This window comes from Chrysochloris asiatica, unplaced genomic scaffold (assembly GCF_000296735.1).
Source record: "Chrysochloris asiatica unplaced genomic scaffold, ChrAsi1.0 scaffold00099, whole genome shotgun sequence".
NCBI classification, from domain to species: domain Eukaryota; kingdom Metazoa; phylum Chordata; class Mammalia; order Afrosoricida; family Chrysochloridae; genus Chrysochloris; species Chrysochloris asiatica.
In genome coordinates, this window is record NW_006408617.1 from 9,578,318 (window position 1) to 9,602,984 (window position 24,667).

At 40.0% G+C, this 24,667-nt stretch overlaps 1 protein-coding gene across 1 annotated transcript in view; it reads right to left on the reverse strand.

The window, feature by feature from the left end:
* Positions 1-24,667, reverse strand: part of STK39 (serine threonine kinase 39) — a 413,881-nt gene that overhangs the window by 243,433 nt on the left and 145,781 nt on the right. The window contains exons 7-11 of the mRNA XM_006867035.1: positions 21,105-21,214; positions 20,729-20,830; positions 17,802-17,935; positions 7,996-8,044; positions 7,829-7,894 (exon numbers count right to left, since the gene is read on the reverse strand). Coding sequence (XP_006867097.1) covers positions 7,829-7,894; positions 7,996-8,044; positions 17,802-17,935; positions 20,729-20,830; positions 21,105-21,214 — 461 coding nt within the window. The remainder of the gene's footprint in view (positions 1-7,828; positions 7,895-7,995; positions 8,045-17,801; positions 17,936-20,728; positions 20,831-21,104; positions 21,215-24,667) is intronic.

Here is a 24,667-nt window from a genome sequence, read left to right on the forward strand (position 1 = left end):
GAGTCGGAACTGACTCCACTACACTTCATAACACAACAACATACACCTAACAAATAGTAAAATTAATTGCAATAGTGACAATAATGAGTGCCATTTATGGAGTATGTTTTGTCAATCACTGCGCACAGAAAAATTCCATTATCTTTTCAATCAAGTTTTCCACAAACTTTTTGAAGGCATCTCGTATCTCATACTCTACCCAATTGAATCCTCACAAATGTAAGGTCTATATTGTTTCCTTCCCCATTTTGTAAATGCAAAACAGCTTTTGAGAGGTATTCAGTAATTGCTAATGCTACCACGGAATTCTGGTGTGGCACTGAAGGATAATGCACTGGACCACGAGGTGGGTTTGCACTGCAAGCTCGGTGGTTCAAACTCACTGGCTGCTCCTCAGAAACACTATACAGGGTCGCTATGAGTCAGAACTGAGTCGACAGCTCTTAACAACAACAATGCTACTAAACTCCCACTAGGCATTTTTTTTATCACCTTCAGAATATCCAAAGCCCTACCCTCAAAAGCTGCTGGACCTCTGCTGACCTTCCAAAGTGCCTACAATGGTGCTTACAGCACCTCCTAATGCCTGTGAGTGGTGTGGTCGTCTCCTCTCATGTGCTAACCAGCAGACAACTTGCTCTGAGGATGACAAATCTATTCCTTTTTCCTACTTCCACCATTTAATTCTGTCTCTTTTTTTTTTTTCTCTCTGTCTCCCTTTAACATCTCTATTTCTCCCTGTCCTTCCTCTTCCTTGTCTCCTTCTTCATTCTGATCTCATGAGAACAGTCAGAACCTGAAGAAAGCATCAGGGTGCGCTCACGCCTCTCACTAGGTGTCTGGCTGTGGGCCCTTGGTGCCTCAGGCTCCACAGCTGCAGACTGTGGTAACACTACCTGCCACATACATCTCCAAACACAACTGTCTGGAATAGATCAGGAAGCACATGTGAAAGTGATCTGTAAGCTGTAAGAGAATATCAGCTTTGTGTGTATTTAATTCCTTTTATTTTCAGGCTCTTCACGGACACACATACTCCACCTCGTGGTGGAGAGGGATTGGTGCAGTGAAAAAAAGTCCTGGATCTTGCCCTTTTTCAGCACCTGGAGGGATGTGAAGGCAGCTTTGAGTATGAAATAAGGACTGCAAATATTTCCTTGCCTTTTTTAAAGCTTCCCCAAGACTTGTCTCCATTCCATCACAAAGCAAGAGCAAGAGAGACGGACCTTCTAAAACCCTACACACTACTACTTCACTAGCAAGACTTTACTCAGTCCCTGTTCCAATAATCTCTCTAAAGTTCCTACAGTCTTCTGTAGTCACAATAAGAATTCTCCCTATTTACATGATAGGAACAACAGCTACAGTTTACTGAGCTCCCACTGTGTCAGAGACTGTATCAGACATCTGTGAAGATCACCTCTAACCCACACAGCAACACGATGCCAAATGTCACCGGTTCTGTTCTTCAGATTTGGTTCAATCTGCCATATGACATACAGCATAAAGGTTTCCCCAAAACAGTATGGTAAGGACATTGGCTCTACCTCTTAATGTGTAATGTAATGAATGAACATAACACAAATGAATTCCTTTCATTTACTTGTGTTTACCGAATCCTAGAGGCACAAAGGCTAAGTGCTCAGTTGCTAACCAAAAGGCCCCAAGTTTGAACCCTCCAGTCTTGGAAACCCTGTGGGGCAGTTCTACTCTGTCCCTACAGCACGGCTATGTGTCACATTGACCTGACACGAGCAGGGTTTGTTTATTTTTATTTACTTGTGTTTACAATGAAGAAAATTGGTGGTTACCCACTTAACCATGTGATAAAGTGTAGCACCAATAAAGGAATAAATCAACATCCTGTGTCCTAATATGAGAAGAACACAGAATCACTCCTTCATGTCAAAACACTGCATAAATGGAATCTAATCATGAAGAAATACCAGTCAAACCCAACCTGAGGGGCATTCCCCAAAATAACTGGACTGTACTCTTCAAAAGTATCAAAGCTGTGGAAACCAAAGAAAAGATTGTTCTAGATGTGGCGCTGTAGGATCAGAACTGGATTGCAAACCACAAGGTCAGCATTTCAAGACCACCTGCTGCTCCTTGGAAATCCTATACCAGGTCACTATGAGCTGGGACTGACTTGACGGCACTTATCAATAGAGACAGAACGACTCATCCTACGTTGAATCCTGGGCCAGATAAATAATGTAAATGTGACAAATGGGAAAACTCTTATACTTTGGATGTCTGCAAATTCAGTAATAGTCTTATATCAATGTTAGTTTCCTGGTTTTGATCAATGCACTGTTCTTACATAAGAGAGTATTTTTGATATTTAGAAAACATACAGTTAAATACTTAGAGGCAAAGGGTGAAAGGTCTGCAACTTACTCTGACATGCTTCACAAGAGAGAGAGGATATATACAGGGATTCTTCGCAGTATTTGGTAACTTTTTTTAAAGCTTGAAGTTATTTTCCAAATAAGAAAGCTAAAAATGGTAACATAAATTATCAAACCTTCTTAGACACAACCAGGCACCTTAAGGAAATGAGTCACTGGGTCTGAAGGCTCAGGATCATAGTCTCAAGGGCTATGAATGTACACGAAATGTTGAATGGAAACCTTATCTGCTCTGCAAACTGTCACCCAATTCACAAAAAGTTAAACATAAATAAGTAATGTGAATTGTCAAATTCCTACCCACTAAATCCTAAGTACACAGGAGGATCAAATGTTCTCAATATGAAATCAATCTTACAAAGTCAATTGGCATAACATAATCCACAAAGATAATGTTGCACTTCCTACTTTGGTGAGTACAAACAGGGGTCTTAAAACTCAGGAGCACCCATCTGGTGCAACTACTAATCTCGCCCTGTCAGGAGAAAACAGGAATGATGAAAATCGAAGATGCTTGGGAACAATTAATCCAATGGACTAATGGACCAGGTAACATCAGTCTCCTTGACCCTGAAACCAGAAGAATTAGATGATGCCCGCTACCACTACCAACTGTTCTGAAAGGGATCACATTAGAAGGTCTTGGATAGCACTGGGGAAAAATGTGGAACAAAACTCAAAATCATAAAAACATTAGACTTACTGGTCAGACAGAGACTGGTGGAACCCTTCAGGTCTATAAGGGAAACAGTAGCACTTTAGAACAATCAGCCTTGAGATCAAAACAGCAATATTTACCCCAGGACAGTTCAGAAGGGTTAGGAAAGAGGACTGAAAATAGGAAACACAGGGAGGATGTGGGATATGTGATGTTACACTGAGAGGATTGCAATCGATGAGATGAACAAACTGAACATGAAACAGTTATCGGAAAAGTTATCTGCTCTGTAAACCATCACCCAATCCACAAAAAGTTAACAATAAATAATGTGAATTGTCATATTCCTACCCATTAAATCCTAAACACACAGGAGGGTCAGATGTTGCCAATCTGAAATCAATCTTATGCCTAGTATAAGAAATTCTGGGGCCCACAGATAACATCCCAGTCTTTCCAGTTCCCACTGACGCTACCCAAATGCAGCAGTGATACAGTGCCCTTCCCCTGCTTCTGAGAATGACTAATCATTTCCAACTTCTCAATGTCATCAATAAGAGAACTCAGAAGAATCCTCCAGCGATTCGATTCCCCAGGAAAACATTGGCAATCACAATAAAAAAGAAGAATCATGTATCATATTTCCCTAATTCATGCCTTCCCTGGCCAATATGCTTTTTGGCTAAGCATTTAGCATTTAAACATAGCTTCTAACTCCCCAGCCTTCATCCCACCATAGGTGGATATCAGAAAGCATACGAATATGCGCATCGTTTTGGCAACTCAAGGTTCATAGCACTGACACTGAGCTTAGATGCTAGCCATCTCTGACGTTTGTATATTCCTACAGAAATGTGCCCAGCCCTAAGCACCTGCATTAAATTTTAACAGAACTGTTTACACTTTTCCCCATCCTGTGAATCTGTTAGGGTCAATGATGGGATGTCACATGATAAAGTTTTAAACCCCAAATGAGGGTTGTAGACAAGCCCCTGGAGAGTCACCTGAGAAGCAGTAATGGCTATTCAACTTTTTCTTCTCATCCATAGGGACAAACGAAAAGTTGGGAAGAAGTTATACAAGTGCACTTAACCCTAATTCTCCTGGGTCCTGATCAGCATGTTCTTATTTAGCATTTACAGAACGTCTTGTGATCCAGGAACCTCAAATCTCTCATTAACCTTCACCACACGCCTGGGGTCAGATGAAATGTCCATTTCATACACAGAAAAATTGAGGTGAAAGAAAATCAAAATGATCCCTAAATGACACGGTTGGAAATGAACCCAGAATGGGTCAAGTACTCTGCCTACAGGGAGAAAATAAACACCTTTATAAACTGCTGCAATTGCCATACAAAATGAGCAAGAAACACTAGTTTACATCACTTAGTTAACAGGGCAAACAACACTGAACTCTCATATGCGTCTTCTCCGGATTTAGAGTAGCCATCTGGATGAAAATAATGCCACCTACCCACATGCATATCCACCACATTGCAGCCAGCCATAAGTCTCTGCATCTATCTCCCCGAGGTGGGGAGACCTTCTAAAAGCCACTATATGACCAGGCCCCCTCTTTTTCACATATGCAAACTATTCATGTTAAAAAATGCATAACAAAAAATAGTTCTTTAATGTTGACCACTATCCAGAAGGAGAAGATAAAAATCAAAGTTTATGGCAATATATTTCAAATCAACATGGTTGCCAAAAGGACCGAGAGTCCTGCCAACAAAACCTGTATATATCAATGAACTGGGAGCCCTGGTGGTGTAGCAGTAAAGCACTTGGGTGCCATCTGAAAGGTTGGCCATTCAAAGTCACCCAGCAACTCTGTAGGAGAAAGACTAGACAATCTGCTCCTGTAGAGATTGTCGTTGTTGTTTGTAAGTACCACCAACTCGCTTTCAAGTCATAAAAGCCCAGTACAAGGTTTCCAAGGAATGGCTGGTAGGTTTGAACCAGTGACCTTTCAGTTAGAAGTCCAGTGCTTATCCTACAGTGCCACACCAAGTGTCAGCCTAGAAAACCCATGGGACAATTCTATTCTATCACATCGGGTAGCTCGGAGTCACACAACAAAAAGAGCTCATAGTCAGTTACCACACTTGGCTGCTAATTGTAAGGTTGGAAGTTTAAGTGCCCAGATACAACGTAGAAGAAAGCCTTGGTGATCGACTTATTAAAAAGAAATCAGCCTTTGAAACCTGATGGAGCCTAGTTCTTCTGTGACACTCCATGAGCTGATGCTGACTCAACAGCAAACAGTTGTATACCAATGCACTGTTTCTATTATTTATATCACAAATGGCCTCTAGGGAACAAATCTGCACCCTAGAAACGACTGAAAGATCATGCTTAAAGGTACCAAGCAAGCAGGAAAATAGCAGCACTGAAGACACTTGAATAAAAACAAGTCCAAGCATGGGTAACACTAAAGACTTCCCCATATCATTTTCAAAGAAAACATTGAGGTGAGGCACTGTAAGAACCAAAGACAAGCAAAGACATCCTATAACAAAGGTTTAAATTTCATTGCACACGGCAATTCAAATAACACTCAACTCTGAGAGTTAAGTCTCCATAAGAAGTCTCAATGAATGAAGAATATGGTGGCTTATCCCGTCACCTGTTTTTAACAAGAATGCTAAGAAGAAGTATACGTTAAGGGTTTGGGGTGTTCAAAGGAATGAAAACAACAAGGTTTCAAAGGACCTTTCCTTGGTCCACTTAAGCAAACATGCCCATCCAGTAGTCAGCTAACATTTGAGGCATTTACTATGACTGAGAAATGCACTTGAAAATACCGTCCTGGTCAGGAAACTTATCCCAGAATCTATAGGCAAGGAGCAAAGTGTGACTGATAACCAAGCTGCATTTTAACATGAAAACTATGACAGGAAAACAGTCATAGTTTTCATGTTAAAATGCATCTAAGACAGCAGCCAGGGTAACAATCCAATGAGCCACTCTCGTTCCTCTAAGATGTTTACAGAACCAATTTATTGTCTCCCTTTGCCCCTCTGTGTCATTCTGACACATGTGACCATTTTCTATTTGAAGGGATGGATGATCAAAGAAGCCCAATGTTTAAGTCTAAAATCAAAGCATAAGTAAATGGCAGAAAAGACATGGTTAAAAAATCACACCAGGTGTGGCGCTGTGGGTTAATGTGTCAGACTGCAAAGCAGTTTGAACTGCAAGGTCGGCAGTTCAAGCTCACCAACTACTCCTCGGAAACTCTATACAGGGTTGCTATGGGTCGGAACCAACTCGATGGCACTTAACAACAACAAAGCTCAGCTGCTTATTCTTTAAGATACAGACACAATGAAGTTTGGAATACAGAGCACTCTAATATCTGATAAATGTGCTATTTTTTTTTTTTTTTTTTTTTTTTGCGAAAGGCACAGCTTGAACAGATCCTTCTTCATCATTTTTTTCCCTCTAATTGGCAAAGTCCCAAAATAAAGTATAGGTTGGGGGTACTGGGAACAGGAGGTCGCTTTGGCTGGAGTTTGGAATACAAGAAGTAGAAAACCAGGCAAGAAGTGAAATGCTTCTGCAAATTCATGGCTAAGGAGTTTTGGCCTTTATGTTACTAGAAGAAACCTTTTTTTTCTTTCTTTAATTCAATTTTAATTTTTCATTGGTTTGCCCTTGTGGTGGTGGTGATGGTGGTTTTGCTTTCTAAAACTTTGGAAACTATTTTTGAACAACTGAGTGATGTGATCAGAAAGTGGATCTTGTAGCACTAAGAAAGAAGAGGAAAGAGGAACAGAGGGAGAAGAATTACAGATCTACTCCAATTGTCTAATTAAAAACCGAAAAGGCAGCCATGCTGAGGCACATGGCAGAGGGCAAGGCTGAAAGGACTTGTAAAGTGATTCCATGGGTAAGGGGGGGGTGGGAGGAGACTGGACTATGGCCCCAGGGCTTTGAAGCTGGGTGACTCACTGGAGGAAGAACATGGGAGCAGTTTAGATTTGGGAGGGAAGATGAACCATTTTGGATACACTAGCTCTTGAGATGCTGGTAGAACGTTTAACAAAGAGCTGGAGGCATAAAGTTAAAGCTCTGGAGAGCAACCAGGCCAAGAAAACCCCTCATACCTGGAAGAGCAGCGGGATGTGAAACTTTGAGTAGAAACAGTATAGACCAAAAAGAAAAAAGAAAAAAAAAAAAGCCCTTTTGGATATATTCTATATCTAAGCATTTTAACTCACACATACACACTATTTAAAAATCCAAGACCGAGAGTGGAAAGTTTCTTCAGGTAATCATTAACACAATTTAGTTAAAAGAAGGTCGAACACAAAATGGACCACAGGTCTTTTATAAAGAAGCAATCCCACAATCAAAAATCAGAGTTTTGTTTTTTGGGTTTTTTTTTTTGTTTTGGTTTTTTTTTTGGTCATTTCGGTGGTGTTTGAAAAGGAAGACATTAAAGGATAGTTTAACTCTCTAGCACTTAGAGCTCCCCCTTCTCTCTGACCTTCTTTAAGTAAAACTGATCAATAGAAAAATTAGATCATCTAAGTTTCATAGTGTTTCCACAACCCAGACATCTTACAGCAAGCTGAGATCACCAAAAGGCTACATGCAGGTATCTGAGTAATTTACTAATCTGATCAGACCATCTGAAAGCAATATATCCTGAGCATGTGGAAATCTTTTCACTATTCTTCTATGGGGTCTGATTTCCTGGGATGGGGAGCGGCTCCCACAGGGTCATGCGGGCTAGCGGCACTTACCTTTTTGGCTCTTTGGGCTATGTCTGGTGTTCTTGTAAGCAGCTTCTCAATCAGGTACTCTCTGTTCTGCAAAACAAACATCCCAACAATTTAAAATCAAATATCGTACACAGAAATCCATAGTGATTTCAAAATAGCAGATTTACTTGGGTTTTTAAGCATGTTACCTTGGCTTTCTGGAAGAATTTGCATTTTAAAAGTTCTGCTGCTGTAGGCCTGAAAGATCAATAATAAATTAGAGTTGAAACAATGACCACTCAGTAAATACACCGCCTTGATGAAACAACTTAATCCTAGGGTGTTTCTGGAAGACCAGTTTAGGAATAGCAGAACCAGAAACTAAATTACTCAAAGAGCTGGCATCGTATAAAAAGAGTACCAATTTTCCAGCTCATTCCAAACACCTCTACAGCAAAACACATAAACTCCTGTAAGCTAAGTGCTTGAGGCATGACCAATTTTCCATCCTTCATCCTTATATTTCACTAAGTGAATTCAGTGTTTCTACCTGATGGCAGACTGACAAACCTGTGAGCTAAATTCCTATATAGATTAAGAAACCATACCAACTATGTCAACATGATTCTATCAAAGAAACTACAGTCACTATTGAATTCCTACGATCAGCAGCTACTGCAAGGGGTCCACAGATACACATATGCAAGTACTGCCTGCCCACTGAATAACCCTACCTCACATGTATAAGGATTGCTGTTTTTCAGGTGATGGGAAATGTGTAATAATAAAATGCAAATTCATTTAATAAAAGTATTACTAGATCTGTCTGATTGGAGTCCTGGTGTGGTGCTGTGGGTCAATGCGCTGGACTGCAAAGTTGTTTGAAACACAAGACTGCTGGTTCAGCTCCCCAGCTGCTCCTCGGAAACCCAATACAGGGTTGCCATGGGTCAGAACTGACATGACGTCACTTAAACAACAACAACAAAAGATCAGTCTGATTATCACTTTGTGGTGTTATTTAACTTGTTTCTCATCTCCTACTCCTACATTGTTGTTGTTGTTAAGTGCCCTCAAGTCAGTTTGGATTCACTGTGACCCTATGTAGATTTCCAAGGACTGGGTGGTGGGTTTGAACTGCCAACCTACACCACAGGAACCCTCCTACTTGTATATCTCCTGTAAACTGAAAGATCTAACAGCTTCATTAGGCTTCATTAAGCATTTCTGGCAAGTATACTTCAGGGATGAAGTATTCTTACTGCAGCATACTGGAGATGCAAAATGTTGGGTTAGTCTGCTATTCTTGATGCTAAATTTTTCAAGAAACATTTATTGTGTACCTACTAAAGGAACTTCAAAAAGTTCATGGAAAAAAATCCATAGTCTTTCCATTCTATTTTTCAACAAACTTTTTGGGTCTCCCTCATATTTGTAAGGTATTACTACAGGTCCTGGTGTGGCGCTGTAGGATAAGCGCTGGACTGCTAATCACAAGCTCAGCTGTTCAAACCCACCAGTCACTCCTTGGAAACCCTATACAAGGTTGCTGTGAGTTGGAACTGACTCAATGGCACTTAACAACAACAACTTTTAAGTGCTAACCTTATGACAGCAAATATAACACGTATGAACACTACTTCTCAGAACTGAACAACCATGTGGGTTAGAGTCAGGGCACTGTTAGACTGTAAGCGGAACACTAGAGCATTCAAACACATTGGGATGGAAGGAGAAGAGCTACTGAAAAAGCACACAGAAAGTCACTAAAGAATGGACTGAGCAAAACTTGCTGCCATGTTTTCTTGCCTGACAACATGAAGGAAAAAATTAATTTAGCAGCATATAAAATAACTTAGATTTTTTTTTTTTTAATTAAAGAAGAAAATCAGGTTGATTAAGAAATGCAAGGCCACTGTTTTGGTTGAAACCCTCATCACAGTTTCAGCAGCCTCCCAGCTGGTCTCTCTGTAACTTCTTTCTTCCTCATTCCAAGCCATCTTGCACACAGCTTACCCACCTAGCTTCACACAGCGTACCTACCCAGCTTTAGCTAACATAATCCTCACCATTTCTGTACTGTACTAACAATGAATTCAAAAGTCAGACAGCTCCTACAAGCTCTCACACCTGACTCCTCCAGCCTCATTTCTCACCACTCCCAGTGTGAACTCTATCCTCCTATGTTCTCACCATCTCTTGCTCTTTCACGACAAAACACACTCCTCTTTTCTTAGTTCAATTTTTTCTTTTTTCCCCCAACCGACACACCCTTGTTCATCAGTCAAGAACCAACTGAAATGTCATGCTACACTAGAGAGATTGTCCTCCCTCCGCAAAGAAACCTCCACAGCTCTAGGAATCATCACTCCCTACTCAGTACTTGCACACCCCCATTCTGCAATTATCTGTTCCTATGTCTCCCCATCCCACACTTGGTTATAAACCGTTCCAAGGCTGGGCCTACATACTATTCCTTTTTATATTCCCAATGCCTAACAAAAGGAAGGGAAACAAGAAAGGGCCACTCTTACTCTGGTAGCGTAGTGGTTACGAATCGGGCTGCAGACCTTCAGGCCAGCAGTTCGAAACTATCAACTGCTCCGTGGGAGAAAGATGAGGTGTTCTGCTCCCGTAAAGATTTACAGCCTTGGAAACCCTGTACAGGGTCACTATGGGTCGGAACTGACTCCACGGCACTTAACAACAACAACAACATCAGATACCACTAGGCCTCAAAAAGCTCATAGAAAATTATCACTTTCTTCCTACCGATTCCATTTTTCTGAGAATTTTTTGAACCCCACTTGTGTAAGGCACAATTTATGGTGCTGCTGAGCACTTGGACAGAGTATCACAGCTCCTGGAGCTAGATTTATCCAGCCCCAAATTCTAAGTATCTGTTCAATATAGTGTGGAATAGGAGAATGGTGTAATGAAAATGACATTTATGCCAGCAAAAAAAAAAAAGGAAAGGGGAGAATTCTGTACACAGCTGAAGGACTAGGAGGAGGAATCAAATGCCTCCCTTCCTCCCAGAACCCCGGCCTCCACTTTCTTCTTCTGCACCCTAAGAGTGAAGTGTCTTCTTTTCCCAGAGTACTACTGAAGTAGAGAGAAGGCTGGGAAAATGCCAGACATACCTTGAGCTACAGGGCTGGGAAAACACAGTGCATTCCCCAGCAAGGTCATTTCTATGGTAACCAAAAATGTAAAGGGAACAGCGTGCATCAGAGAACTTCTTTCTCTGCACGCCACACTTGGCCTTCCTCAACAAATATGAAAACATGACGACAGGAGAAATGAGAAATAGTTTAAAGACGCCCCATTCTTTATTTCCATATACTTAAAATAGTCAGCTCCTATCCTTTACAGAGAATAAGTAACTAGCAGATCACTGGTTCCTTTTTGTCCTCAAACAAGCTCAACTGACCATAGCTTTGGAATAGGCTCTCTACATGAGCCAAGCTGTGCACACTGTCGTTGTTAACTGCCATTGAGTCAGTACCAACCCACAGCAACCCTGGACATGGTTTCCAAGGAGCTACTGGTGGGTGTGAACCACCGGCCTAGTGGTTCGCAGTCCAGTGCTTATCCTATAGCATCACACTAAGAGTCCAAACTATGTACATTATTATGGGGGAAAACTGGAACTGGAAGAAATGTGGCAAAGGAGGGAGGGAAGAGAGTGACAGAAGGTATGGGAGAAGTTGAGGTACATGCTGCCAGTTGGATTTTAGGTTTTTGTGTATGTGTGTAACTACCCATCTACAGCCAGTTACTGTGGCGTTATCAGTGCTGTCTGTCTCCTGGCTGAGTACTACAGGAGAAAGAAGTTTGTAAGCACAGTCATCTCTTATACAGCCACTAACAACTGTAGAACAATTCAGTATATGAGAAATACAAACACTGTTTTATGAGAAATGCTAAAATGCTACCAGGAACCAAAATAAAGGTCCAGATATTGATGATTCAATTTAAAACACTCTTAAAACAATGTAGTGGTATGCAAGTACCAACATTCTCAGAAGACAATCTCTTAGGGGATTCAGTTAACACATATAGAAGAACCAATGCCCACTGAGATTTAGAATAATTCTCAAAGGATGCGGGAATGAATATGACACGGTTCATATAGACCAAACAATATGCATTACTAAATTCTATCAGCTCATTGACCTCAGGCAACTCAGCTTTTCTCACTCCCTGCTCCTGGCCAAAAGACACACTACTGAAGTCTCATGCATTTCTTGGGATTTAGCTATGCAACAGCCACCTTTCCTTGTTTCTCAAAGAAAATGCTGCTTCTCTTAATAGCTGCCGTCCATACAGAGCACGTAATTCATGAGACCCAGGATGGTTTTGTTTTTTCTGTTTCTCTAAGAATAAGATGGTCATCTATGTCAGATGGGTCTTAACTGAAAGCAGAGAATACAAGAAAGATGTTCACTTATACTTTATTGACTATGCAAAGGCATTCAACTGTGTGGACCATAACAAACTATGGATAACATTGCGAAGCATGGGTATTCCAGAAGACTTAATTGTGCTCATTAGGGAACTTGTACATAGACCATGAATTCGTTGTCAGACCAGAACAAGGGGTTACTGCATGATTTAAGATAAGTAAAGGCATATGCCAGGGTTGCATTCTTTCACCATACTTATTCAATCTGCATGCTGAGCAAATAATCCAGGAAGCTGGATTCTGTGAAGAAGAATGAAGCATTAGGATTGGTGGGAGACTCATTAACAACCTATGATATGCAGATAATACAGCCTTGCTTGCTGGAAGTGAAGAAAACTTGAAATACTTACTGATGAATATTAAAAGTCTACAGCCTTCAGAATGAATTGCAACTCAATGTAAAGAAAATTAAAAGCCTCACCACTGCACCAATAAATGGCATCAGGATAAATGGAGAAAAGACTGAAGTCGTCAAAGGTTTCATTTTGCTTGGATGTACAATTACCACTCCTGGAAGCAGCAGTCATGAAATTGAATGACAGACATATTGCATTAGGCAAACATGCTGCAGAAGACATTAAAGCTGTTAGAGAACAGCTTGAGAATTAAGGTGCGCTTGACCCAAGCCATGGTCTTTTCAATCACCTCATACCGATGTGAAAGTTGGACGATGAATAAGGAAGCTCTTAGGAGAATCAATGCATTTGAGTTACAGTGCTGGAGAAAAATATTAAAAGTACCATGAATGGCCATAAGAACAAACAAATCTGCCGTGGAAGAAGTACAGCCAGAATGTTCCTTAGAAGGAAAGATGGTGAGACTTTGTCTCTCGTACTTTGGACATGTTGTCAGGAGGCACCAGTTAACAGTCCCTAAAGAAAGACATCATGCTTGGTAAGGTGGAGGGTCAGCAAAAAAGTGAAAGGCATACGACGAGATGGACTGACACGGTGATTGCAACAATGGACTCAAAACAACAACTGTGAGGATGGCACTGGGCCAGATAGTGTTTTGTTCTGTTGTGCTAAGAGTCAGAAATGGCATGACAGCACCTAACAATAGAAACAAAATGGTCTGCTACGCAAACAGAAGCAACTTTTTGATTATGCCAATGTATAAAACACATTTGCATAAGGCAAACGTCTCAAACATCCCAAATGTATTTTACTAAAGATCCAGGAGCTCTCAAAGGTACATGACTGAAGTCACAGTCCCTTCTGCGTTAGCCTGTGAGTTACTGCACAGGAATGAATTTATCCTGATTCCTATTCCTCTAGGATATTTCTTTATTCATTGCCAAAAACATCTTCAGCTCTCTGCTGTACCTTCCTTTCCCCATTCCATCCTAACAGTAATCTCATAAAGTAGGTATTATTAGCCCCATTTTGCAGAGGAAGAAACTGAGTCATGCAGACAAGGATAGAACTAGGTATCTAGTTCAAAGAAGTCGTCATATTTAAACTAAGTATTGAAAGAAAGGTCAAAATTGAGACAAAGAAAAAAGAACCCTTGAGTAAACTAAGCAAAGGCAGAAAGCAGTAAAAATATGCATGGTTTCATTAGGAATTGTACAGAAATTACTACCTACTTACTGAAAAAAGAGGAAGAAACCTAAATCAGTTGCCGTCAAGTTGATACTAACTCAGAAAGAACCATGTAGAAACAGAAGAACTGTACTCTACAGGGTTTTCAGGACTCTGGCCTTTGGAAGCCCATTGCCAGGGCTTTCTTTCAAGGCTCCTCAGGATGGATTTAAATTGCCAATCTTTATGGTTAGTAGTCAAGGATTTATCCATTTGCACCTCCCATTAACTCAGTAATTAATTTAGTAATTAGCACTGGACTGCGAACCACAAGGTCCATGGTTCAAGCCCGCCAGCTGCTCCATGGGAGAAAGATGAGATTTTCTGCTCCCTCAAAGATTTTAAAAGCCTCAGAAACCCTTCACAGGGCCATTATGAGTCAGAACAGACTCAAAGGAACTTCTTAACAACAATAAACTCATTTTCTAGAGTCACATCTTATATAATGCATAATTTAACAATAGTACTTTTTTCATTGTCACATTTCATAAATCTTTTGTTTGCAAATTCCTCACGTATATACTCAATATCTATGCATATTTTTCTTTTAATGAAGTTTTTACATCACTAACAAGTCAAGTATTGTCGAGTCAGTTTCAACTCAAAGTGACCCTGTTTAGGGCTTTGAAGGAAAGGCTTTAGGTTTAGCAGTCCTATGCTTATCCTACAGTATCACACCAGGACTCTCTGCATCATTGGTGGTGGTGGTGTATCATGGAGTCAGTTCCGACTCACAGCAACCCTGCAAAGGATTTCCAAGGCTATAAATATCTATGGGAGCAGAAAGCCTCATCTCTCTCCCATGGAATGGCTAGTAGTTTTGAACTGTTGACCTTGAAGCTAGTAGCCTGACCATTAACCACTATGCTATAATTATCTGATATGAAGAACAAATACATAACAGTGAAACATACTTGGTTATAGACAAAATGTCTAAAATAAATCTTTACCCTACTAATACTTCATAAATGAAAACAGTATTACTCAGAGAATGTACGAAGGAGCTCTGGTAGCTCAGTAGTTGTAAATCAGGCTGCTAATCTCATGGTCAACAATTTGAAACTACCAGTGGATATATGGGAGAAAGATGAGGCTTTCTGCTCCCATAAAGATTTGTTGTTGTTGTTGTTATGTGCCGTGGAGTCGGTTCCAACTCATAGCGACCCTGCACAGGATTTCCAAGGCTGTTAATCTTTACGGGAGCAGAACGCCTCATCTTTCTCCCGCGGAGCAGCTGGTAGTTTTGAACTGCTGACCTTGCGGTTCACAGCCCGATTCGTAGCCACTACACTACCAGCCTTGGAAACCCTATACAGGGTCGCTATGAGTCGGAACCGACTCCACGGCACATTACCACCACCACAACCAAGGGAGTGTACTGAAAGAGATTTAGCACAGATTCAAATACATGATGGACAGCTCTTTTCTAAAGGATTTGGGAGGAGAGCTCAGGGGAAACTTTATGTTTCAACTCACATAATAAAGAAAATCTGGAAAGACTTATAAAATTAATGGGAAATAAATATGATTTGTTGAATAATAATAGGTTTCAATCTAATTTCTTCACCAGATTACAAATCTCCTAAAGAAATACATTGTTATATCAGTAAGTATACTAACAGTTCTGCCCTACAGAACAATTTTCTTATAAAGTTGGAATGCTGTGACTTTGCATATCCCAACCACTAGGTGGGACCTCAACTAGTTCCAGAATCACTAAAAATCCAGGGAGTCAATTCGGACTCATAGCAACCCTACAGGACAGAGAAGAACTACTCCCTGGGGTCTCCAAGGCGAAAGCTTTACAGGAGCGGACAGCCTCATCTTTCTCCTGCTGATCAGGTTGGTGGGTTTGAATCACTGACCATTCAGTCATCAGCCCAGTATGTAACCCATTATAAAGAATCAGTTATAAGCCGATGATGGCACTGCTGGTTAACCCTGGGTTGCTAACAGCAAGGTTGGCAGTTCAAAACCCACCAGCCGCTCCACAGGAGAAAGATGAAGCTGGATGCCCATGTAAACATTTACAGCCTCAAAAACTCTACATAGGGCTGCTACAAAACAGAATTAAATTGATAGTAGTGAGTTTAGTTTGCTTTGTGAACTCATTTCATTGATTAAACTGAACCAATTCCACTTTTGTCTAGGCAAGACTGACTCATTACAGCCCTATGGGAGAGAATACTGGTGTCACTGTGGGTTAGGCACACATATAACATGAGTTTGTCAGTTCAAACTCACTAGTTGCTCCTTGGTAGAAGGACAAGACTGTCTACTCCCATAAAGACTGTCTACACTCCCATAAAGATTTACCATCTTGGAAACTCTATAGAGGACCATTAGCATATGGAGAATCAAATTCTGTTTTCTTTAAGATATCAAAATTTTACATTTAGTGATAACACCAAATGTAAGGGGGAAGGCAAGCAGAGATTGAGATAAAATCTGAATCTAAGAGTATCTTCACCCAGTAAGTAAACCCACTGTCAGCAACTCTATTCTAAGTCATTGCGACCCCACAGAACAGAGTGTGTCTGTGTGCTGTGGAGTCGGTTCCGACTTATAGCGACCCTGTACAGGATTTCCAAGGCTGTAAATCTTTACAGAAGCAGACTGCTTCATCTTTCTCGTATAGAGCAACAGGTGGGTTTGAACTGCAAACCTTTTGGTCAACAGGCCAGCACTTAACCCACTGCACCATCAGTTTCTGCTTTCACCCAAACAGGAGAGTTAAAAAAATAACCACAATGAGAGCTCAACATAATTTTGAAGGGAAAACAAGTCCTACACATCCATTATAAACAAATGAGATGTTTAAGCAGAAATCATCTATGTGTATAACAAAGTAATCATCCCTTGTATAATAAATAAAGATTATCAATTGTTAAAACTGTTGCTTAATAGCAACAATAACGTAATTTCAGAAAAATTCAAAAGAATGAGTGAATAGTGGAAATTGTGTTTACTACAGACAAGTGTAGTCTACTCAAATAGCAGATAACTGTGCAAAGGGAGACGCTTAGCTAGTTTCACAGAGAATTTCAGATGAAAGGGATATCTTTTAAAAGTAGAGTCCTTCCCTGGAAAAAGAAAGTTTCAGAAGAAAAGTCAGTTATTAAGCTTTAAAATGTAAGTATCAAATTGGATCCTTGAATAGATCAGGGTGGATAGTAACTTCCCAGGGGCCTCCCCTGGTATGCATGTCTCTATTCTTAGCAAGTTAGAAGGGTATCACACATAGCCAAGCCCAACAGAGGTTACTATCTAGGCAATGTATGGTTCTTATCATTAACATTCCCCTTTAAGTGATAAAGAGCCTTGCACAATATTATCATTACCCAGGGTATTTCAAAGTCATAGAAACTAAGGAGAGAAACAACCTCAGAAAAAATACATACACCACCACGTAGAGCCATAACCCAAGAATAAACAGAAACCACTAAAGTTAATTTAAAGCCCTTTGCTGCTGTTTATATGATTAATCTTCCTAAGGTAAAAATATCCTTAATCTTCTTTACTGATCATCTTTTAAACAGTACAAACAACTTGTTCTGCAACTAAAAGGAAGCTCATGCAAAATTCAATAGCTCTGCATAGTTTAGACTGGAGCTAGCAGGATATTCAAATCCTGAGAGGTCAATTCAACCTACACAGAGCAGAGTATTAGCTCAGTTTCTTAATGTAACACAGCCAATTTCTTTGGGTTTCTGTTTTGCTTCATTTCCTTTGGTGGTAGAGCCCACACCTAGCAAGTGCAGTGAATCCTATTAACACCAGAGATGTTCCACTGCCTCCCCATAGCCCTCCGCTCACTCTGGTTGGAATCTGGGGGCCAGAGCAAGGTTTCCCTTGAGACTAGATGTACGTTTTGGATGTCCTCACATAGCCTTTCTCCATCCACAAACAAAGCTTTGTCATGATTCAAACCAGGTCATTTGCTCATCCACTGAGTTCAACATACCTTTTGGAAGGATCTTTCTGAAGACAGAGTGAAAGTAATTTTCTAAAGGACTTGCCGTATTTTTTCATCATTTCCTTATCCTCTATTCCTGTTTCCAAAGTGGGTGGATCATTCTGCAAAGTCAACATTAACACCTGCAGCAAAAACAAACATGAAGGCAGAATCTGAGTATGGCAACTTCCACAGTCGACATTTTTAATCTTTCTCTTTTCTTGTTTTTTTTTTTTTTTACAAAACTATCAAAGCACATCTTTGGTTACATACAAACTTTCCTCCCCATGTTTTTAATTCTCCAGAAATTGTGTACTGACGGTATTCATTCCCCTTTGCAAATCTGTTCATATACCTCTAAACATTTTTCCTTTTTATTATTATTATTCCATTGAACAGGACTTTAAAAATCTGTTCTATGTGGTAAGAATGAATCTCCCAAGGGGCTGGGACAGAGCTTCCTGGAACTGGCTCTCATACTGCCTTAAGGAGCACGTAGCTCCAGACCCCATGTAATGAATGCTGGTACTCTGGTCAGGAACGAGGGTCAGAGCAGAAGTGAATGTGCATGTCTGCAGTCATTCATAAGTAAGGAACCACTTGTACTCAAAGGGTCTGTCTGTCACTCACTATCAACCTAAAAATAAATCTACAACATCCCAGGAGAGATCACAATTTCCTTCTCTCTTTCTCTTTCATCTTGGATTTTTTTAATTTGTAAATTTAAAAAAATACAGAACACTGTCAAAAGAATTGGCTAAATTGAGGCAGAAAACAGTGAATGACATCTAAAATATCACAATCAGATTGAAAGGCCGTGTTTCTTCTATAGAAGGGCAAAAGAAAATCAAGATGCAATTTCAAATCAAAAAGGAAGAAATTTCAGTCTTTCACATCAACATTAAAACTATCTGCATAAGACAAGGACAGAGTTTGTAGCAAACTAATGACCTGTGGAATAAGTAACTTTCATTAATGCAAAAATCAGTCCTGATTTATGCAAATACTACGCATGCCAAGACTGTTTTCAAGTACTTTCATGTGTGTGAACAGATGAAAGATTACAGTGGCATCTTATTGTTTGTGGAGGATAATAGCAAACAGAAGAGAGTGGGAGAGCTGTGGACTCAAAAGGAAAGCCCTGAGGAGCTTCAGGATGGATTCGCTGGTATGATCGGATTCAGGTGGGAAACACTGAAAAGTGAGGAAGGAAAGAAAGCAAGGAACACGAACAAAAATCAAGAAAAATTGGAAGAAAAAGTCCTAAGAGTTGCTTCCGTGCTATTTTTCTGAAAGGTCATTTCAATTGTTTGCACCTCAACTTCAACCTTTAAACTAACAAACTCTGGGCGAGATGGATAAATAGATGGATGATTGATAGAATAAAATCTGAACTATTCTAACCAACCTTTGAGTCCTGGTGTGGTGCTGTTAAGATAGAGGTCAGTACTTATGTACATATATATAGCTGTTGTTGTGATGTGCTGGCCAGGTAGTGCTGACTCATAGGGTTTTCTGAGGAGTTGGTGGTGGGTTTGAACCATTAATCTTGTAATTAACAGTCCAGTGCTTATCTTACAGTGCCACACTTGTTGTTAAGTATTGTTGAGTTGGTTCTGACTCATAACCACACTGTTGAGGATTTCCAAGGAGCAGCTGATGGGTTTGAACTGCCTAACTTGAGTTTATAGGGTGTGACGCTGTAGGATAATGCACTGGACCTCAAAGGTCAGTTTGAATCTCAGGTCGGTGGCTCAAACTCACCAGATGCTCCTCCGAAATCCTATACAGGGTCACTATAAGTAAGAACTGACTTTACAGCACTTAACAACATGTGTGTGTGTGTGTGTGTGTGTGTGTACACACAACATATATTCAAACCCACCAGCTGCTCTACTAAAGAAAGAATTGGCTTTTTGCTCTGATAAACATGAACAGCTTCAGAAAACTCTATATAGGGTTTATTGGAATCAACTTGATGGCTATGGAAATACATATAAAATGAAATTAACTACACTGAAATCTTAACAGGGATTGTCAATGGTTGATGATATTACTGATAATTATTTTCCACTTTTTTTGTATTTCTCTTTTCAAATTTTCTATAAAAAGTAAGTAGGACCAGTCAATAAAACTAAGTTTTTTATCCTCACAATTTTCGTGTCAGGTTTTTTGTGGTTGTTTTTTTTTACTGCTGTTGTTTATTTTTAATCCTCCTACAGTTTTATCATATTTGCCTAGTACAAAAATGGAGCAACTATAGATGATATTATCTATAAAACAGCTTCATCATTTCCACCATATCACATAATTCCACCATTTCACCTTCAAAACAACATTCAGTTGGGTGATACAGGCCCATCTCAGAACTAGGAGAACAAATGACATAAACTGGCTAAAAGAATAACAAAAACCTGAAAATAGAATCTAAAATGCATTGTATTTACTAAAAACACTGTGATTCACTTATATCAATAAGTCACCAATAGAACACCGAGAGACCAGGGCTAAAATATTATAGACCATTTAAAAGAAAGAAAGAAAACCCTGAAATTTGGGGATATCCTTCTGCCAAGATGACATCACTCACGATAGCCTATTTTTAGATTTTCTTTGAGGAAGTGGGAGGAGTGTTCGGCTATCAAAAAGAGTAATGGCCAGCATTTGTCATCCCGATCTAATTCCATCTAACAATCTCATCGCATTCTTTCCTCAGCTCTCAGCTAACAATGCAAAATCAGCTTCAAAGCTGCGGAACAGACTACCTTTATTCTATTCTATCCATAGAGAAACATTGGATCACATTTAACTTGGCTGTGTCCCTCCATTCATTCTTCTCAGGTTTAGGAGAAAAGTGACTATATTTAAGAGAATCCGGGAACAGATTTCTTTAAGTCATATTTCAAACCACACGTATTTTTCCCAACAGTAATTACTTTCATGGGCGGGTACTTGTGATAAGGCGCTGCTCCTGTTGCTAATTCAATGGCAGTTATTCCAAAGCTCCACATGTCTGCCTTGAAGTCATAACCTCTCACCTAGGACAGGAACCAAAAAAAAAAAAACAAAAAAACAAAAACACCACACAGTTATACAGCAGGCATGCTACGAATCACATCAAGCCCATATCATGAGGAAAGCCCACTGTTACGTATTCACAAATGGCATACTAGCTTGTTAAGTCCTAGCAAGCAGGAGTTAAATCAGAGTCACAGGAAGCATTTTACTAAAAGTATGGGTTTCAATGAAATATTAATGCATTCACGATATGGACCACTGGACTGTGTCTACCAAAACATCATATAGTTTTACCTGTTCCATGACTTCGGGGGCCATCCAACATGGGGTGCCAACAAAAGTTTTTCTGACTTTATTCCGGGTAACATCACCCCCTGTTGCTAAGAATGCACTTACCCCAAAATCTGAAAGGGGGAAAAAAAAAGAACACACACACACAATTGATCCTTATTTTTATGTAAAACATTGTTACTTACAAATACTAACTTTCTAAACATCTCCCTTCCTGGTAAGCAAATACAGTGATAAGACATTTCCCAAACATGGTCATGAAACCTTAGCAGGTATGCACCAGGGCAGTCGTGCCATCTGCAAGCACTACACTTAAGAGAACACCAATACTGGTAATGGTCAGCCAGTCCACCAGAGTGAAAACTCAGCAAACCAAATTATAGGGAGTTTCTATTAAAAAATAAACCAAACCGTTACTGGTTAAGAAGGATTACAATACCAATGAAAATAAAAACACACTCTGACAGAGGAACATAAACATGTTTGCAAAGCTGAAAATATACAGCAGTTTAGCTTTTAACTAAGATTTATTTTAGAAAACCATTTACAAGAATATCGCAAAACCCACTGTTACTGAATTGATTCCAACTCACAGGAAACCTCGATAGAGGGTTTCTGAGACTGTATATCTTTACAGGAGCAGACAGCCTAATCTTTTATCCTACATAGCTGCTGGTGAGTTTGAACCACTAAGACTGTGGTCAACAGCCCAACACCCAACCCGCAGTACCACCAGAACTCCTTACAAGTTTACTACATTCTTATTGCTGTTAAGTGTTGCTGAGTCAAATCCGACTCATAACAACCCTGTAGAGGATTTCAGATGGTGCTGGTGGGTTTGAATCTCCTCCAGTGCCACACCAGGATTCCAACAAGAAGACTATAGGAGACAGTAAAAGTAGTACCACTCAAAGCTAAGCCCTACAATGTTTGGTGGGCTTTTGTGGCCCCAGTTTGGGACCTGGTTGGCAAGCAGTGTAAGGAGACCTGGGGACTCTTGGGCCCAGAGTCAGTGGCGTGGCCACGGAGGACTCGAGCCGAGAGTGGAGCTACTGGCTGATGGGAAGAGAGGGCATGTGCACAAGAATGCCCACACTTGCAGATGGTACCCACGTGACCTGGACTGGATGACTGGATGATCAGAGCTCAACCAGGAGAAGAAAGAAGAGGCAAAAAAAGAGTGATCTGATACAATATGATGAACTTGACCCTACACCTATGGATGCAGTGACTCAAAAGAAGGAACAAATCCTTACAGCAAGAAGCATTCCCACCCCCTCTACACACAGAGTAGACAGAGATGGGCAACGTGGACATTGGATACCCAAGTTGGGGGGTGGGGGGGTGCGGGACTACAAAGGCAAGAAGTGACTGGCTTACAAGCTTTCAAGAGGGAACCTAGAGCTAAGGGGCCTGGAGGAAGGTAGAATCTCCAGTGAGTAGTATTCAATCTAGGCGGGGCTGATGAAATGAAATACAGATGGGTCACTTGTGATACTGTAGTGAATAATTGTTATCAGGACTGATTATGAGGGTTGGAAATGCAAAGGTAGATGTTTTGTAGCAAGGAAGGGTGTGATTAATTCTCCAGTCTAGGAGCGGAGGTCTCTAGGACCATCAACAGAGAAGAGCCGAGAGCGGGACCCTACCCAGAGAAGTAGAGATGCCTGAGATAGAGGCAGAGACGGTGACGTGGAGTGATGAAGCAGCTGGGGACTTTGGATCCAGAGAGGGCGAGGGACTGTGGGCTGAAGACTTGGGGTGGGGGGAGGGTACAGTGTCATACCAGGTCTCCAGCATTTGTAGGGTATACCCTTTGGTCCGTTGATGATGCATGGAAGGGATTGGAATCATGGCAATGAAATGATACACGATGGAATGAATGAAAAACTAAAGTTCTCTCATGTAAACTATCATATAATTCACAATAAAATATTAAAAAAAAAAAAGTAGTAACACTCAGTAGCACTGATTCTTTCTTTGATTTATGAATCATTTCTAGCTTATCTAATTCTAAATTGTTAATGTCTGGAAAATAGCTTCTGTTTGTTTGTTAACAAAGAATGAATAACATCCATCTTTAATATTCACAAGTTCTTGCCCAAATATCACTCTCTAAAATCCTTAGCTGAACTCCTGAAGGCAAACCCACAAACCCAGGTATATAAAGCAAACAGGCCCAGATCTGTCCATGTGGAGCAATCAACACAAAGGAAAAGCTCAGTCAGCAAAAGTCGTTTTTACCCAATATTTGATTTCTGGATAATTTCCTAAGTACAAATATAATGGTTTACAGAATTAAATAACACTACGAGAACTTCTTGTGGAGAAAAGACAAATTAATCAGGCATACTATAAATATACGTGTGCAGATAAGCAAATATGTGCCTTTATACATGACAGCAGAAAAGGGAACAAACACCCCGTGAGTATTAATACAGGCATTTCTGCTTAGACTTCTAAATAAAGGAAAAAATAAGTTAAAGCATTAGTTAGTTACTCAGAATTAATACAGATCTACCTGTAAGAGCCAACTCAAGGACTGTTGGATGGTGAGATAGTAGATAGTAACAGAAAAGGTAGTTGCATTTCAAAACACTAGACCACACCATACAGTGTAAGACCTTCCAGATTACTCTCATAGTATTCTCCTTTGTTTCTAAGTTTTCCATTATTAATTGTCAGGATGACAGCAATTACCAAACAATAATGTCAACTCCACCCACAGGTCAAGATGTGTGAACATTTGTTTTTGTTGTTGTGACTCACAGCACTCCTGTAGAGGGTTTCTGAGGAGCAGCTATGGGGCTTGAACTGCCAATCTTGTGTTCTGCAGTCCAGTGCTTATTATTCTACAGTGTCACACCAGGTCTCCAGCATTTGCTTTAGGGCTGTGATATCAGGTAATGTAATTTTGTGACTTAAGAACATTGGAACAGTTCTCTGAATTAAAATATACTCATGGTTCATTTATATTTACTCAACTCCCAACAGAATTTCAATGACAAGTAAAAGGAATAAATATTGATAAATGAACTCTTTGTTCTATTTGCTATTTCCAATTGGTTTCACTTGAAATTGAGCAAAAGTATATTTTGAAAATGGATATATAATTTAATTTGCATATATGTAACCGACTCTAAAACTCTTTGAATTCTTAACATTATGGTCAGAAAATTAAGCTTTGTGAAAAGAAATCTTAGGAACCAACAAATCAGCCTTATGTGGGATTAAGAAGGTACAATTCATTCTTTTGCAGAAGAGTTAGATAAATTCAGTTGTAATCATGCATTTGACTAAAGTTCTGGTATAGCTCTATAGGATAAGCAATGGACTGCTAACCACAAAGTCAGAGGTTCAAACCCATCAGCCACTCGTCGGAAATCTATACAGGGTCGCTATGAGTAAGAACTGATTCAACAGCATTTAACAACAATAAATATAGTTGGCTAGAGGAAAATACAATATATGGCTGTTTTTAAAAAATATACTAATTTCAACTTTTTTTTTCTTAAAAGAAATTCAATAAATCCAGCACCCCATTTTTTATCAAAACAGTATTATAA